The sequence below is a fragment of the Hyperolius riggenbachi genome, chromosome 10 (genome assembly GCF_040937935.1).
Source record: "Hyperolius riggenbachi isolate aHypRig1 chromosome 10, aHypRig1.pri, whole genome shotgun sequence".
Lineage (NCBI taxonomy): Eukaryota > Metazoa > Chordata > Amphibia > Anura > Hyperoliidae > Hyperolius > Hyperolius riggenbachi.
Window position 1 is genome coordinate 296,754,885 of NC_090655.1, and position 18,586 is coordinate 296,773,470.

Below are 18,586 nucleotides of genomic sequence, written 5' to 3' on the forward strand. Positions count from 1 at the left end.
GTGCGATAAGGGGCCCAAAGTCCAATGAGTACCTTTAGGATTTCACAGGTCATTGAGAAATTTCGTTTCAAGACTACTGCTCACGGTTTAGGGCCCCTAAAATGCCAGGACAGTATAGGAACCCCACAAATTACCCCATTTTAGAAAAGACACCCCAAGGTATTCCATTAGGAGTATGGTGAGTTCATAGATCTTATTTTTTGTCACAAGTTAGCGGAAAATGACACTTTGAAAAAAAAAAAAATCAATCAATTTCCGCTAACAGAATACCTTGGGGTGTCTTTTTAAAATGGGGTCATTAGTGGGGTTCCTATACTGCCCTGGCATTTTAGGGGCCCTAAACCATGAGGAGTAGTCTTGAAACCAAATGTTGCAAAATGACCTGTGAAATCCTGAAGGTACTCATTGGACTTTGGGCCCCTTAGCGCAGTTAGGCTGCAAAAAAAGTGCCACACATGTGGTACCGCCGTACTCAGGAGAAGTAGTATATTGTGTTTTGGGGTGTATTTTTACACATACCCATGCTGGGTGGGAGAAATCTCTCTGTAAATGGACAATTGTGGATAAAAAAAAAAAAAAAAAAAAAAAAAAAAAAAGTCATTTACAGAGATATTTCTCCCACCCAGCATGGGTATGTGTAAAAATACACCCCAAAACACATTATACTACTTCTCCTGAGTACGGCAGTACCACATGTGTGGCACTTTTTTGCACCCTAACTGCGCTAAGAGGCCCAAAGTCCAATGAGTACCTTTAGGATTTCACAGGTCATTTTGCGACATTTGGTTTCAAGACTACTCCTCATGGTTTAGGGCCCCTAAAATGCCAGGACAGTATAGGAACCCCACAAATTACCCCATTTTAGAAAGAAGACACCCCAAGGTATTCTGTTAGGAGTATGGTGAGTTCATAGAAGATTTTTTTTTTTTTGTCACAAGTTAGCGGAAATTGATTTTAATTGTTTTTTTCACAAAGTGTCATTTAATGGTTTTTTTCACAAAGTGTCATTTTCCGCTAACTTGTGACAAAAAATAAATTCTATGAACTCATACTCCTAACGGAATACCTTGGGGTGTCTTCTTTCTAAAATGGGGTCATTTGTGGGGTTCCTATACTGCCCTGGCATTTTAGGGGCCCTAAACCGTGAGGAGTAGTCTTGAAACCAAATGTCGCAAAATGACCTGTGAAATCCTGAAGGTACTCATTGGACTTTAGGCCCCTTAGCGCAGTTAGGCTGCAAAAAAGTGCCACACATGTGGTACTGCCGTACTCAGGAGAAGTAGTATAATGTGTTTTGGGGTGTATTTTTACACATACCCATGCTGGGTGGGAGAAATCTCTCTGTAAATGGACAATTGTGTGTAAAAAAAAAAAAAAAAAAAAAACAATTGTCATTTACAGAGAGATTTCTCCCACCCAGCATGGGTATGTGTAAAAATACACCCCAAAACACAATATACTACTTCTTCTGAGTACGGCGATACCACATGTGTGACACTTTTTTGCAACCTAGGTGCGCTAAGGGGCCTAACGTCCTATTCACAGGTCATTTTAAGGCATTTGGATTCTAGACTACTGCTGACGGTTTAGGGCCCCTAAAATGCCAGGGCAGTATAGGAACCCCACAAGTGACCCCATTTTAGAAAGAAGACACCCCAAGGTATTCTGTTAGGAGTATGGTGAGTTCATAGAAGATTTTTTTTTGTCACAAGTTAGCGGAAAATGACACTTTGTGAAAAAAAACAACAATACATATCAATTTCCGCTAACTTGTGACAAAAAATAAATTCTATGAACTCATCATACACCTAACAGAATACCTTGGGGTGTCTTTCTAAAATGGGGTCACTTGTGGGGTTCCTATACTGCCCTGGCATTTTACGGGCCCAAAACTGTGAGTAGTCTGGAAACCAAATTTCTCAAAATGACTGATCAGGGGTATAAGCATCTGCAAATTTTGATGACAGGTGCTCTATGAGGGGGCGAATTTTGTGGAACCGGTCATAAGCAGGGTGGCCTCTTAGATGACAGGATGTTTTGGGCCTGATCTGATGGATAGGAGTGCTAGGGGGGTGACAGGTGGTGATTGATGGGTGTCTCAGGGGGCGGTTAGAGGGGAAAATAGATGCAATCAATGCACTGGGGAGGTGATCGGAAGGGGGTCTGAGGGGGATCTGAGGGTTTGGCCGAGTGATCAGGAGCCCACACGGGGCAAATTAGGGCCTGATCTGATGGGTAGGTGTGCTAGGGGGTGACAGGAGGTGATTGATGGGTGTCTCAAGGTGTGATTAGAGGGGGGAAATAGATGCAAGCAATGCACTAGCGAGGTGATCAGGGCTGGGGTCTGAGGACGTTCTGAGGTGTGGGCGGGTGATTGGGTGCCCGCAAGGGGTAGATTAGGGTCTAATCTGATGGGTAACAGTGACAGGTGGTGATAGGGGGTGATTGATGGGTGATTGATGGGTAATTAGTGGGTGTTTAGAGGAGAGAATAGATGTAAACACTGCGCTTGGGTGGTGATCTGATGTCGGATCTGCGGGCGATCTATTGGTGTGGGTGGGTGATCAGATTGCCCGCAAGGGGCAGGTTAGAGGCTGATTGATGGGTAGCAGTGACAGGGGGTGATTGACGGGTGATTGACGGGTGATCAGGGGGGGTAGATTCATACAGTACACGGGGGGGGGGGGTCTGGGGAGAATCTGAGGGGTGGGGGGGGTGATCAGGAGGGGGCAGTGGGCAGGGGGGGGGGGGGGGTAAAAAAAAAAATAGCGTTGACAGATAGTGACAGGGAGTGATTGATGGGTGATTAGGGGGGTGACTAGGTGCAAACAGTGGTCTGGGGGGTGGGCAGGGGGGGGGGTCTGAGGGGTGCTGTGGGCGATCAGGGGGCAGGGGGGGTGGAAATCAGTGTGCTTGGGTGCAGACTAGGGTGGCTGCAGCCTGCCCTGGTGGTCCCTCGGACACTGGGACCACCAGGGCAGGAGGCAGCCAGTATAATAGGCTTTGTATACATTACAAAGCCTATTATACATATGTGCAGCGGCGATCCGGGTGCTAGTAACCCGCCGGCGCTTCCGAACGGCCGGCGGGTTACTACGAGCGGTGGGCGGAGCCAGTCCCCGGCGGCTGATCGCGTCACGAATGACGCGTTCGCCGCATAGCCACTCCCGCAGCCGCCCCCGCCGATGGGCGTATTGCGGTCGTTTGGGCCCAGTCTTTGCCGCCGCCCATCGGCTGGGGGCGGTCGGCAAGTGGTTAATATACTAATTTGCATACACCTCTCCCCCTGTCCCTCCCAGCCAGTCTCTATATATTTTTCTACATATTGGTTAGGTCTATATTTGCAAACTGCGTTCATTTTGTCACTATGTATACTCATGCCTCACTATAAATATATCGTAGGGCAGACAATCTTATCACGATAATACCAGCCATTTTGCCTGATACTAGGATAGTGATTTTTTACTTATTTATATCTTTTTATGATTATCCTAATTATTATTCTTTGTTGGCCGATTGGCCACTAATATATGCATGCGGTTTCTTATATTTGTAATGTCTGACTTTGCTCCTTTTTTATGCTCACTCTTATTCACCATGTTTTAATATGTAAATGCAACAGTAAGTCTGTTCTAAGTGCCCTGTGTGTGTATTTATATGCTTTTTTCAAAGGCACGGTACTCGACCTGAGGAAGCGGTTTTTCCGCGAAACGCGTTGTCAATCAAAAGTGCCCAATAAAGTTTTTATTTTTTATACCATATAGCGGAGTGACTACTTTCATAAGGTAGGACCATCCGTTATCCTATTTGTTTATTTATTACTATCTCTATCCGCTACTCGTGTGGCTACCTATCTACAACTTAAAATCACAATACAAATATACTACGGGCGCCTCCTACTTCATTTTGTTCTGACGTTTACAGGTAGCCCCACCCAAGTGCATCATTACATCATCACATAATCAATATATACAAAGTCTTCTATTCCTATACAGGGACCTACTATACCGTCTAGCCTGCAATGATTTGTGGAGGAGTCATCCATAATCCCGTAGCTTTTACCATCCCACAATTTCTTTCCTGAAATAAATCACAGAAAAACATTTAAAACTTACATGCTCATTAAAGAGAATCTGTATTGTTAAAATCGCACAAAAGTAAACATACCAGTGCGTTAGGGGACATCTCCTATTATCCTCTGTCCCAATTTCGCCGCTCCCCGCCGCATTAAAAGTGGTTAAAAACGGTTTTAAAAAGTTTGTTTATAAACAAACAAAATGGCCACCAAAACAGGAAGTAGGTTGATGTACAGTATGTCCACACATAGAAAATACATCCATACACAAGCAGGATGTATACAGCATTCCTTTTGAATCTCAAGAGATCATTTGTGTGTTTCTTTCCCCCTGCAGCTATCTTCCACTGAAGTGTCAGGCTGTTTCTTCCTGCAGAGTGCAGACAGCTCTGCCCGTATGTAATTCCTCAGTATGTGAAAGCCCAGCCAGCTCAGAGGAGGATTTATCCAGCTTGTAAAAGATAGGAGAGAAGAGAGAAGCTCCCCTAATATAAATAATACACAGGCAGTGTGCAGAGAGGGGCCTGGAGGGGGGAGATGCATCACAGAACAACAACACTGAAGAACTTGGCAGCCTTCCAGACACAGGCTGACAAGTCTGACAAGAGAGAGATAAGTTGATTTATTACAGAGATGGTGATAGTAGAACGTGCTGCAGTAAGCCAGAACACATTAGAATAGCTTTTGGAACTTGTAGGATGATAGAAAACAGGATGCAATTTTTGTTACGGAGTCTCTTTAAGGCCTCTTGGGCTCACACAATCCAATTTCGTAATCCACTCCACTTTGCGAAGCAACACCTTTTCTCTGTCACCCCCTCTGCGAAGAGGGGGGGGAAAGTGTCTAATACCATCCATCTCAGCTGAGCTGCAGAATGCCCAGCCAGAACAGAGTGCCGGCCTACCGGGACATTCTGCTTCTCAATCCCCTTCTCCAGATTTTTACGGACATCTGCGATGCTCAGTTTGTGTTCCTGAATGCGCACCTTCACACTACGGGTCGTTTCCCCTACGTAAACCAATCCGCAGGGGCATTTCAGTGCGTAAATCACATGTGTTGTATCCCAATTATAACTGCCTCTCACTGACACCCTCTGCCCTGTATGGGGATGGGACAGATGTTCACCACGAATGATCCCAGAACAGCAATTACATGAATAACAGGGGTGGTCCCCCTCAGACCCTGCAACACAGGTTGTTTCTCTAAAGCTCATTTGCACACATGATTGGCAATAGTCCTGCCTCTCCTATATGCAAACAGGGGATACTCTCTAAACAACCTCCCACACTGCATCTTTTTGTAAAATGGGCCAAAACTTAAACAATCCCCCTTATTTTCCTGGACAAATGCCCATAGTGAAGGGCAGGAGCAGGATCCCCTTTGTTCTCTCTCTTTCCCCCTGGACTTCAACAGGGACTCTCGTTGAATGGTAGCAACCTCCTCACTAACCCTGACCAAACTGGAAAGTTCAAACTCCTTTGCCAGAAAATTGCCAAACGGCCAGCAGCTTCTCGGTATTCAGCATCCGTCGATGTAATACGACGTGCCCGCAAAAATTGCCCTTGTGGGATGCTTTTTCTCAATCGCTCATCATGGAAACTATCCATGCGTAATAGATTATTCCTTTGTCGGCTTCCTAAACAATTTTGTGCAGAATCGTCCCTCTTTTTTGGATATGGTTACATCCAAATAATCAATGCTCACCTCAGAGCATTCCGCAGTAAATTTGATGGTTGGATGCATTTGATTCGCCTCATCAACCATCATTCTGAAGGACGCCTCTGTACCGCGCCACAAAATCAAAACGTCATCCACAAATCTGAAATAACCATAGAGCTGCTGTCCATACTTTGTATTGTGGATGAACATACAATCCTCAATATCAGTCAAAAACAAATTTGCGAAGGACGGAGCAACTGGTGATCCCATGCTCGTCCCTTGGGTCTGAACATAATACTTATCCCCAAACTGGAAATAATTCTGTCTTGAAACCATTTCAAGGCAATCCAATATGAAAAAGTTTATTGTGATGCAAACTGGTTTCCAGGAGCTTGGTTTCAATACACGCCATCCCCTCATCATGGGGAATGGATGTGAACAGGCTCTGTACATCCAGGTTGCATAGCAATAGATCATCATGTACATTCTCCATGGCATTCAATCTGACCAGTAGGTCAGTTGTATCTTTTAAACACGTTGTAATCCCTAAAGCCAATGGCTGTAAAAAGGAGTCCACATATTTGGACATAGGATACAAAACAGAATTTACACTGGAGACAATTGGACGTCCCGGGGGTCAACAAGGCTTTTGTGTATTTTAGGCAAAAGGTACAACTCAGGTACCTGTGGATACTCTGTGACAAGAAAGTTGGCAATAGATTTGTCAATGGTCCCCAACAGGAGGGCTTCATTCACCATCATATCAACCTTTTTAATTTCCCAAGTCGGGTTGAAATCACACAGCCTATAATGCCCCTGGACGGCCAACTGTCTCTCAGCTTCCGCCACATAGGCAGTCTAGTCTAACACCACAATTGCACCCCCTTTATCTGCCTTGGTAATGTACACATTTGTGTTCTTCGATAATTTTTCAAAGCATGCCTTTCATTTGATGACAAATTATCTCTGTACTTTTTCGCTTTCACATTCTCAAACACCTTCTCCACTAAGTACAACAGACCTCAAAGGTATCAATGGCATTACATTTATCAGGAGTCCAGGTGCTTTTTTTTTTTATATAAACCCCCTTAAGCGTTTTCTAAACCAGTCTCACAATCTCTGAAATGGACCTTCAGTTTTAACCTCCGCACAAATCTAAAGAAGTCCACCTCCCATTCAAATTTAATGTCCCAGGAAGTAGGCGCAAATCCTAAACCCTTCTGTAATAACGACTGAATTTCTCTTTCAGTAAAACTATATTGTGACAAGTTCACCACCAAATTGCTTACCTCGCCCCCTGCTGCCCCCTCTTTGGGTATTGGTCCCTCGGGATAGGGTGGCAAGGGTTCTTGCGTGGGTAGGTTTTGTCCCCTTGGGTGCTTGCTGCACCTGAGCCTCCGGCTGCGGGGTAAAAGGAGTCCCCTGGTTGCCGAAAATCCTCTCGGCCATGTCCTTGTGCTGCTCCAGCGCAACCAGACGAGGAGTCCTCCTGGGTTCCACTACCACTCGGTCCCCCAGCTCCTCCACGCGGATAACATTTCCGCCAGTTGCGACGTCTTCCAGCTGGAGGTTTCCTGTGAACTGCTCCAACTGCCAATTCACTTCCGGGGTCACCTGCTCCCTCTTCCGGTTATGGTTGCCGGTGCCAGCGTCTCTCTACTTTCCATGAGTACACGCGGGATAACCTGTAATCCTCTGCATCACGCAATTTCTTTCGTTCCTTCCTGGTGAGTGCCTCTTTAATACTTGCAAGCTTTGTGTCTATACGATCCACCATTTCATCATATTTATCAGACTCGACTGTATCACTGATCTCCTGGTCAATCTTATCGGCCTCCTTTTGTGAGGGCTGCGATATGCAACCCCAGACGTTCTATAGTTAAGACCATTACAGCCAATGAGCCTTTATTCAATATTTCAAAAAAGCGGGTGACAGTTGGTCCTGGGTCAATAGGGTAGACCGCAAACCAATGCGATAGCCCCTCAGGATCCGCTTCAGCCTCACATAATCAGCTAGAAAGATTTGATGAATTGTATAGTTCAGAGCGGTTTTTCTTAAATCCAACAAATGTGTTTCTTTGGCCGCAATGATATCAGCAGACTCAGCCACTTCCAGGTCTGCAACCTGTCTCAAAATCTCTTCAATAGCTCCGTCATAAGAAAAGGTGTTGGCCCCGACTTCCTCGGTAGGGATGCCAGTCGTGTCACTCATATCGAGTTAGCACCAAGGTCTGGTGTCTCAATCACTTCAATAATCACCTTGATGTTTGCTCTAAGTAGCTCACCTGAATAAGGTAGCTGGCCGGTGCCCTTTCCTTGCAGGTTCACCACTCCATGCAATCCACAATCATTAAGGAAAAGGCTCTCCACAGACTTCAAACTTCCGTTTCTTTTATTGCGAGCAAAGACACTACATGTTACGGGTTACCTGACCCTTCCTCAAGTGTACCACCCACAACACTTCCTTCCCTTTTAAAGGCCCACCCTTACAGGTAGCCCCACCCAAGTGCATCATTACATCATCACACAATCAATATATACAAAGTCTTATATTCCTATACAGGGAACTACTATACCATCTACCCTGCAATGATTTGTGGAGGAGCAATAGGATGCAATAGGACACCAGCTGGGCAGCCTCCTTTCATAGGGCGGTCGGTCTGGACATGCATCAAACAGTAATACACAGTTTTGAACCATCCTACAATTTCTTACCGATTATGTACATTTCTGTGGTGGTAGTGGTGTGATCTGGAATGATAACCGCAAAGCATGTTTTTAAAGAGGAACTCCAGTGAAAATCCTGTAATAAAAAAAAGTGCTTCATTTTTACAATTATTATGTATAAATGATTTAGTCAGTGTTTCCCCATTGTAAAATCTTTTAAATCCCTGATTTACATTCTGACATTACATGGTGATATTTTTACTGCTGGCAGGTGATGTAGCTGCTGCTTGCTTTTTTTGGCAGTTGGAAACAGCTGTAAACATCTATTTCCCACAATGCAACACGGTTCACAGACAGGAAACTGCCAGGAGTAACACAGTCCTCAGTTTCCTGTAGGAGGGTTTTTACCACTATCAGTCGTACAGCGCCCCCTGATGGTCTGTTTGTGAAATGGAATAGATTTCTCATGTAAAAGGGGTATCAGCTATTGATTAAGATATTGTTCAAATCTTGGTCAGAGTTTCTCTTTAACCACTTGCCGACCGCCCATAGCCGATGGGCGGCGGCAAGTACTGGGCCTAAACGACCGCAATATGCCCATCGGCGGGAGTGGTTATGCAGCGATCGCGTCATTCGTGACGCGATCAGCCGCTGGTGGCAGGCTCCGCCCCCCTAGCTTCCCGGATCTCCATAGCAAATGGTAGAATACACTTTGCAATGTATACAAAGCGTATTATACAGGCTGCCTCCTGCCCTGGTGGTCCCAGTGTCCGAGGAACCACTAGAGCAGGCTGCAGCCACCCTAGTCTGCAACCAAACACACTGATCCTGCCCCCCCCACCTTCCCTATGATTGCCCACAGCACCCTTTAGACCCCCCCTGCCCACCCCCAAGACCACTGTTTGCACCCAATCGCCCCCCTAATCACCCATCAATCACTCCGTCACTATCTGTAAACGGTATTTTTTTATCCCCTAAACTGCCCCCTGGGGACTCCTGATCAACCCCCCACCCCTCAGATTTTCCCCAGACCCCTCCCCCCTGTGTACTGTATGCATCTACCCCCCCCCCCCCCGATCACCAATCACCCATCAATCACCCCCCGTCACTGCCACCCATCAGCCCCTAACCTGCCCCTTGCGGGCAATCTGATCACCCACCCACACCATCAGATTGCCCACAGACCCGACGTCAGATCACCTCCCAAGTGCATTGTTTACATCTGTTCTGCCATCTAATCACCCACTGATCACCTATCACCCCCTGTCACTGCTACCCATCAGATTAGATCCCTATCTGCCCCTAGGGCACCCAATCACCCGCCCACACCCTCAGAACGCCCTCAAACCCCAGCCCTGATCACCTCGCCAGTGCATTGCTTGCATCTGTTCCCCCCACTAATCACACCTTGAGACACCCATCAATCACCTCCTGTCACCCCCCTAGCACTCCTATCCATTAGATCAGGCCCAATACAACCTGTCATCTAAAAGGCCACCCTGCTTATGACCGGTTCCACAAAATTCGCCCCCTCATAGACCACCTGTCATCAAAATTTGCAGATGCTTATACCCCTGAACAGTCATTTTGAGACATTTGGTTTCCAGACTACTCACGGTTTAGGGCCCCTAAAATGCCAGGGCAGTATAGGAACCCCATAAGTGACCCCATTTTAGAAAGAAGACACCCCAAGGTATTCCGTTAGGTGTATGGTGAGTTCATAGATTTTATTTTTTGTCACAAGTTAGTGAAAAATGACACTGAAAAAAAATAAATCAATTTCTGCTAACTTGTGACAAAAAATAAAATCTATGAACTCACCATACACCTAACGGAATACCTTGGGGTGTCTTCTTTCTAAAATGGGGTCACTTATGGGGTTCCTACACTGCCCCGGCATTTTAGGGGCCCTAAACCGTGAGTAGTATAAAATCCAAATGCCTCAAAATGACCTGTGAATAGGACGTTAGGCCCCTTAGTGCACCTAGGCTGCAAAAAAGTGCCACACATGTGGTATTGCCGTACTCAGAAGTAGTATGTTTTGGGGTGTATTTTTACACATACCCATGCTGGGTGGGAGAAATCTCTGTAAAAAAAAATAAATCAAAAAATTGTCATTTACAGAGAGATTTCTCCCACCCAGCATGGGTATGTGTAAAAATACACCCCAAAACACATTATACTACTTCTCCTGAGTACGCCAATACCACGTGTGGCACTTTTTTGCACCCTAAGTGCGATAAGGGGCCCAAAGTCCAATGAGTACCTTTAGGATTTCACAGGTCATTGAGAAATTTCGTTTCAAGACTCCTCACGGTTTAGGGCCCCTAAAATGCCAGGACAGTATAGGAACCCGACAAATTACCCCATTTTAGAAAAGACACCCCAAGGTATTCCATTAGGAGTATGGCGAGTTCATAGATCTTATTTTTTGTCACAAGTTAGCGGAAAATGACACTTTGAAAAAAAAAAATCAATCAATTTCCGCTAACAGAATACCTTGGGGTGTCTTTAAAATGGGGTCATTAGTGGGGTTCCTATACTGCCCTGGCATTTTAGGGGCCCTAAACCGTGAGGAGTAGTCTTGAAACCAAATGACCTGTGAAATCCTGAAGGTACTCATTGGACTTTAGGCCCCTTAGCGCAGTTAGGCTGCAAAAAAAGTGTCACACATGTGGTATCGCCGTACTCAGAAGAAGTAGTATAATGTGTTTTGTGGTGTATTTTTACACATACCCATGCTGGGTGGGAGAAATCTCTCTGTAAATGGACAATTGTGTAAAAAAAAAAAAAAAAAAAAAAAACAATTGTCATTTACAGAGAGATTTCTCCCACCCAGCATGGGTATGTGTAAAAATACACCCCAAAACACAATATACTACTTTTCCTGAGTACGGCGGTACCACATGTGTGACACTTTTTTGCAGCCTAGGTGCGCTAAGGGGCCCAACGTCCTATTCACAGGTCATTTTAAGGCATTTGGATTCTAGACTACTGCTCACGGTTTAGGGCCCCTAAAATGCCAGGGCAGTATAGGAACCCCACAAGTGACCCCATTTTAGAAAGACACCCCAAGGTATACTGTTAGGAGTATGGTGAGTTCATAGAAGATTTTTTTTTTGTCACAAGTTAGCGGAAAATGACACTTTGTGAAAATAAAAAACAATACATATCAATTTCCGCTAACTTGTGACAAAAAATAAAATCTTCTATGAACTCATCATACACCTAACAGAATACCTTGGGGTGTCTTTCTAAAATGGGGTCACTTGTGGGGTTCCTATACTGCCCTGGCATTTTACGGGCCCAAAACTGAGTAGTCTGGAAACCAAATTTCTCAAAATGACTGATCAGGGGTATAAGCATCTGCAAATTTTGATGACAGGTGGTCTATGAGGGGGCCGAATTTTGTGGAACCGGTCATAAGCAGGGTGGACTCTTACATGACAGGATGTTTTGGGCCTGATCTGATGGATAGGAGTGCTAGGGGGTGACAGGAGGTGATTGATGGGTGTCTCAGGGGGCGGTTAGAGGGGAAAATAGATGCAATCAATGCACTGGGGAGGTGATCGGAAGGGGGTCTGAGGGGGATCTGAGGGTTTGGCCGAGTGATCAGGAGCCCACACGGGGCAAATTAGGGCCTGATCTGATGGGTAGGTGTGCTAGGGGGTGACAGGTGATTGATGGGTGTCTCAAGGTGTGATTAGAGGGGGGAAATAGATGCAAGCAATGCACTAGCGAGGTGATCAGGGCTGGGGTCTGAGGACGTTCTGAGGTGTGGGCGGGTGATTGGGTGCCCGCAAGGGGCAGATTAGGGTCTAATCTGATGGGTAACAGTGACAGGTGGTGATAGGGGGTGATTGATGGGTAATTAGTGGGTGTTTAGAGGAGAGAATAGATGTAAACACTGCGCTTGGGTGGTGATCTGATGTCGGATCTGCGGGCGATCTATTGGTGTGGGTGGGTGATCAGATTGCCCGCAAGGGGCAGGTTAGGGGCTGATTGATGGGTAGCAGTGACAGGGGGTGATTGACTGGTGATTGACAGGTGATCAGGGGGGGGTAGATGCATACAGTACACGGGGGGGGGGGGGGGGTAAAAAAAAAAATAGCGTTGACAGATAGTGACAGGGAGTGATTGACGGGTGATTAGGGGGGTGACTAGGTGCAAACAGTGGTCTGGGGGGTGGGCAGGGGTCTGAGGGGTGCTGTGGGCGATCAGGGGGCAGGGGGGGGTGGAAATCAGTGTGCTTGGGTGCAGACTAAGGTGGCTGCAGCCTGCCCTGGTGGTCCCTCGGACACTGGGACCACCAGGGCAGGAGGCAGCCAGTATAATAGGCTTTGTATACATTACAAAGCCTATTATACATATGTGCAGCGGCGATCCGGGTGCTAGTAACCCGCCGGCGCTTCCTAACGGCCGGCAGGTTACTACGAGCGGTGGGCGGAGCCAGTCCCCGGCGGCTGATCGCGTCACGAATGACGCGATCGCCGCATAGCCACTCCCGCAGCCGCCCCCGCCGATGGGCGTATTGCGGTCGTTTGGGCCCAGTCTTTGCCGCCGCCCATCGGCTGGGGGCGGTCGGCAAGTGGTTAATATACTAATTTACATACACCTCTCCCCCTGTCCCTCCCAGCCAGTCTCGATATATTTTTCTACATATTGGTTATGTCTATTTGCAAACTGCGTTCATTTTGTCACTATGTATACTCATGCCTCACTATAAATATATCGTAGGGCAGACAATCTTATCACGATAATACCAGCCATTTTGCCTGATACTAGGATAGTGATTTTTTATTTATTTATATCTTTTTATGATTATCCTAATTATTTATTCTTTGTTGGCCGATTGGCCACTAATATGCATGCGTTTTCTTATATTTGTAATGTCTTACTATGCTCCTTTTTTATGCTCACTCTTATTCACTATGTTTTAATATGTAAATGCAACAGTAAGTTTGTTCTAAGTGCCCTGTGTGTATTTATATGCTTTTTTCAAAGGCACGGTACTCGACCTGAGGAAGCGGTTGTTTTTCAACGAAACGCGTTGTTAATCAAAAGTGCCCAATAAAGTTTTTATTTTTTATACCATATAGCGGAGTGACTACTTTCATAAGGTAGGACCATCCGTTCTCCTATTTGTTTATTTATTACTATCTCTATCCGCTACTCGTGTGGCTACCTATCTACACCATAAAATCACAATACAAATATACTACGGGCGCCTCCTACTTCATTTTGTTCTCACCCTTACAGGTAGCCCCACCCAAGTGCATCATTACATCATCACACATAATCAATATATACAAAGTCTTCTATTCCTATACAGGGAACTACTATACCGTCTAGCCTGCAATGATTTGTGGAGGAGTCATCCATAATCCCGTAGCTTTTACCATCCCACAATTCTTTCCTGAAATAAATCACAGAAAACATTTAAAACTTACATGCTCATTAAGGCCTCTTGGGCTCACACAATCCAATTTCGTAATCCACTCCACTTTGCGAAGCAACACCTTTTCTCTGTCACCCCCTCTGCGAAGAGGGGGGACAGTGTCTAATACCATCCATCTCAGCTGAGCTGCAGAATGCCCAGCCAGAACAGAGTGCCGGCCTACCGGGACATTCTGCTTCTCAATCCCCTTCTCCAGATTTTTACGGACATCTGCAATACTCAGTTTGTGTTCCTGAATGCGCACCTTCACACTACGGGTTGTTTCCCCTACGTAAACCAATCCGCAGGGGCATTTCAGTGCGTAAATCACATGTGTTGTATCCCAATTATAACTGCCTCTCACTGACACCCTCTGCCCTGTATGGGGATGGGACAGATGTTCACCACGAATGATCCCAGAACAGCAATTACATGAATAACAGGGGTGGTCCCCCTCAGACCCTGCAACACAGGTTGTTTCTCTAAAGCTCATTTGCACACATGATTGGCAATAGTCCTGCCTCTCCTATATGCAAACAGGGGATACTCTCTAAACAACCTCCCACACTGCATCTTTTTGTAAAATGGGCCAAAACTTAAACAATCCCCCTTATTTTCCTGGACAAATGCCCATAGTGAAGGGCAGGGGCAGGATCCCCTTTGTTCTCTCCCTTTCCCCCTGGACTTCAACAGGGACTCTCGTTGAATGGTAGCGACCTCCTCACTAACCCTGACCAAACTGGAAAGTTCAAACCCCTTTGCCAGAAAATTGCCAATCAAACGGCCAGCAGCTTCTCGGTATTCAGCATCCGTCGATGTAATACGATGTGCCCGCAAAAATTTCCCTTGTGGGATGCTTTTTTTCAATCGCTCATCATGGAAACTATCCATGCGTAATAGATTATTCCTTTGTCGGCTTCCTAAACAATTTTGTGCAGAATCGTCCCTCTTTTTTGGATATGGTTACATCCAAATAATCAATGCTCACCTCAGAGCATTCCGCAGTAAATTTGATGGTTGGATGCATTTGATTCGCCTCATCAACCATCATTCTGAAGGACGCCTCCATACCGCGCCACAAAATCAAAACGTCATCCACAAATCTGAAATAACCATAGAGCTGCTGTCCATACTTTGTATTGTGGATGAACATACAATCCTCAATATCAGTCAAAAACAAATTTGCGAAGGACAGAGCAACTGGTGATCCCATGCTCGTCCCTTGGGTCTGAACATAATACTTATCCCCAAACTGGAAATAATTCTGTCTTGAAACCATTTCAAGGCAATCCAATATGAAAAAGTTTATTCTGATGCAAACTGGTTTCCAGGAGCTTGGTTTCAATACACGCCATCCCCTCATCATGGGGAATGGATGTGAACAGGCTCTGTACATCCAGGGTGCATAGCAATAGATCATCATGTACATTCTCCATGGCATTCAATCTGACCAGTAGGTCAGTTGTATCTTTTAAACACGTTGTAATCCCTAAAGCCAACGGCTGTAAAAAGGAGTCCACATATTTGGACATAGGATACAAAACAGAATTTACACTGGAGACAATTGGACGTCCCGGGGGTCAACAAGGCTTTTGTGTATTTTAGGCAAAAGGTACAACTCAGGTACCTGTGGATACTCTGTGACAAGAAAGTTGGCAATAGATTTGTCAATGGTCCCCAACAGGAGGGCTTCATTCACCATCATATCAACCTTTTTAATTTCACAAGTCGGGTTGAAATCACACAGCCTACAATGCCCCGGGACGGCCAACTGTCTCTCAGCTTCCGCCACATAGGCAGTCTAGTCTAACACCACAATTGCACCCCCTTTATCTGCCTTGGTAATGTACACATTTGTGTTCTTCGATAATTTTTCAAAGCATGCCTTTCATTTGATGACAAATTATCTCTGTACTTTTTCGCTTTCACATTCTCAAACACCTTCTCCACTAAGTACAACAGACCTCAAAGGTATCAATGGCATTACATTTAACATCAGGAGTCCAGGTGCTTTTTTTTATATAAACCCCCTTAAGCGTTTTCTAAACCAGTCTCACAATCTCTGAAATGGACCTTCAGTTTTAACCTCCGCACAAATCTAAAAAAGTCCACCTCCCATTCAAATTTAATGTCCCAGGAAGTAGGCGCAAATCCTAAACCCTTCTGTAATAACGACTGAATTGCTCTTTCAGTTAAACTATATTGTGACTAGAGTTGGGCCGAACCTCCGATTTTAGGTTCGCGAACCCTGTTCGCGAACTTCCGCAAAAGGTTCGGTTCGCGAAAAAGTTCGCGAACCGCAATAGACTTCAATGGGGAGGCGAACTTTCAAAGTTTTAAAACATTCTATCAGCTGGAAAAATGATAGAAAACATGTTTCAAAAGCTCTAATACCTGGAGCCACACCTAATTGAGTGAAATACACATCATTGCTGGAGGACCCTCCCTCCCTCCCAGCAAGGTCCTTTATACCATTTGCCTACCTACACTAATTAGTTATGGGACAGCTGCTACACACTCTGCTAGGGAGATTTTATCCTCCCTCCTCCCTCCTCCCCTTCTACCTATTCCCTCCTCCCTCGGGAGGAGGGTCTCTTCTGCCAGGGAATTATACTATTTTAAAAACAAGTATACATCATACCATAGCTGGGAATACATACATGAGTATACATCATACCATAGCTGGGGATACATACATGAGTATACATCATACCATAGCTGGGAATACATACATGAGTATACATCATACCATAGCTGGGAATCTAACCCAGATCTCACTGTGTGGTGGGCACGTCACCCTAAGCACTGTACCACTACAGAAGTAAGTGAAGCTTGCCTAAAATTTAACATTTATGCTCAATGCAATAGAACCATTAGGTTGCTTAAAGGAGAACTGTAGTGAGAGGTAGATGGAGGCTGCCATATTGATTTCCTTTCCCTGGAGGGAGGAGGGAGGTGGGAGGCCAATTAAAATCTCCCTAGCAGAGTGTGTAGCAGCTGTCCCATAACTAATTAGTGTAGGCAGACAACTGAGTCAAATGGTATAAAAGGACCTAGCTTGCTAGGGAGGGTGGGGTCTTTAGCACTTAAAGCAGTGTGTTTCACAATAACATGTCTGCTGACAGTAAAATGGAGGCGAAAAATTTTGCTCAATACAGCTTTATGGGGCGAATCGAACTTCCGCAAAAGTTCGCCTGATGCAGGCGAACGCGAACCCCCAAAGTTCGCCTGGAACCGTTCGCCGACGAACCGTTCGGCCCATCTCTAGTTGTGACAAGTTCACCACCAAATTGCTTACCTCGCCCCCTGCTGCCCCCTCTTTGGGTATTGGTCCCTCGGGATAGGGTGGCAAGGGTTCTTGCGTGGGTAGGTTTTGTCCCCTTGAGTGCTTGCTGCACCTGAGCCTCCGGCTGCGGGGTAAAAGGAGTCCCCTGGTTGCCGAAAATCCTCTCGGCCATGTCCTTGTGCTGCTCCAGCGCAACCAGACGAGGAGTCCTCCTGGGTTCCACTACCACTCGGTCCCCCAGCTCCTCCACGCGGATAACATTTCCGCCAGTTGCGACGTCTTCCAGCTGGAGGTTTCCTGTGAACTGCTCCAACTGCCAATTCACTTCCGGCGTCACCTGCTCCCTCTTCCGGTTATGGTTGCCGGTGCCAGCGTCTCTACTTTCCATGAGTACACGCGGGATAACCTGTAATCCTCTGCATCACGCAATTTCTTTCGTTCCTTCCTGGTGAGTGCCTCTTTAATACTTGCAAGCTTTGTGTCTATACGATCCACCATTTCATCATATTCATCAGACTCGACTGTATCACTGATCTCCTGGTCAATCTTATCGGCCTCCTTTTGTGAGGGCTGCGATATGCACCCTCAGACGTTCTATAGTTAAAGGGATACTGTAGGGGGGGGGGGGAAATGAGCTGAACTTACCCGGGGCTTCTAACGGTCCCCCGCAGACATCCTGTGTTGGCGCAGCCACTCACCGATGCTCCGGCCCCGCCTCCAGTTCACTTCTGGAATTTCTGACTTTAAAGTTAGAAAACCACTGCACCTGCACGCCCGTGTCCTCGCTCCCGCTGATGTCACCAGGAGTGTACTGCGCAGACACAGACCATACTGGGCCTGCGCTGTGCGCTCTTGATGACATCAGCGGGATCAAGGACACGGCAACGCAGGCGCAGTGGTTTTCTGACTTTAAAGTCTGAAATTCCAGAAGTGAACCGGAGGCGGGGCCAGAGCATCAGTGAGTGGCTGCGCCAACACAGGATGTCTGCGGGGGACCGTTAGAAGCCCCAGGTAAGTTCAACTCATTTTCCCCCGACCCCCCTACAGTATCCCTTTAAGACCATTACAGCCAATGAGCCTTTATTCAATATTTCAAAAAAGCGGGTGACACAGTTGGTCCTGGGTCAATAGGGTAGACCGCAAACCAATGCGATAGCCCCTAGGGATCCGCTTCAGCCTCACATAATCAGCTAGAAAGATTTGATGAATTGTATAGTTCAGAGCGGTTTTTCTTAAATCCAACAAATGTGTTTCTTTGGCCGCAATGATATCAGCAGACTCAGCCACTTCCAGGTCTGCAACCTGTCTCAAAATCTCTTCAATAGCTCCGTCATAAGAAAAGGTGTTGGCCCCGACTTCCTCGGTAGGGATGCCAGTCGTGTCACTCATATCGAGTTAGCACCAAGGTCTGGTGTCTCAATCACTTCAATAATCACCTTGATGTTTGCTCAAAGTAGCTCAC

At 46.1% G+C, this 18,586-nt stretch overlaps 1 protein-coding gene across 1 annotated transcript in view; it reads right to left on the bottom strand.

Annotated features, from left to right (window-relative positions):
• Positions 1 to 18,586, bottom strand: part of LOC137536607 (uncharacterized) — a 126,727-nt gene that overhangs the window by 83,232 nt on the left and 24,909 nt on the right. Inside the window, exons 8-10 of the mRNA XM_068258860.1 lie at positions 13,747 to 13,817; positions 8,450 to 8,485; positions 4,009 to 4,080 (exon numbers count right to left, since the gene is read on the bottom strand). Of these exons, the coding sequence (XP_068114961.1) occupies positions 4,009 to 4,080; positions 8,450 to 8,485; positions 13,747 to 13,817 (179 nt within the window). The remainder of the gene's footprint in view (positions 1 to 4,008; positions 4,081 to 8,449; positions 8,486 to 13,746; positions 13,818 to 18,586) is intronic.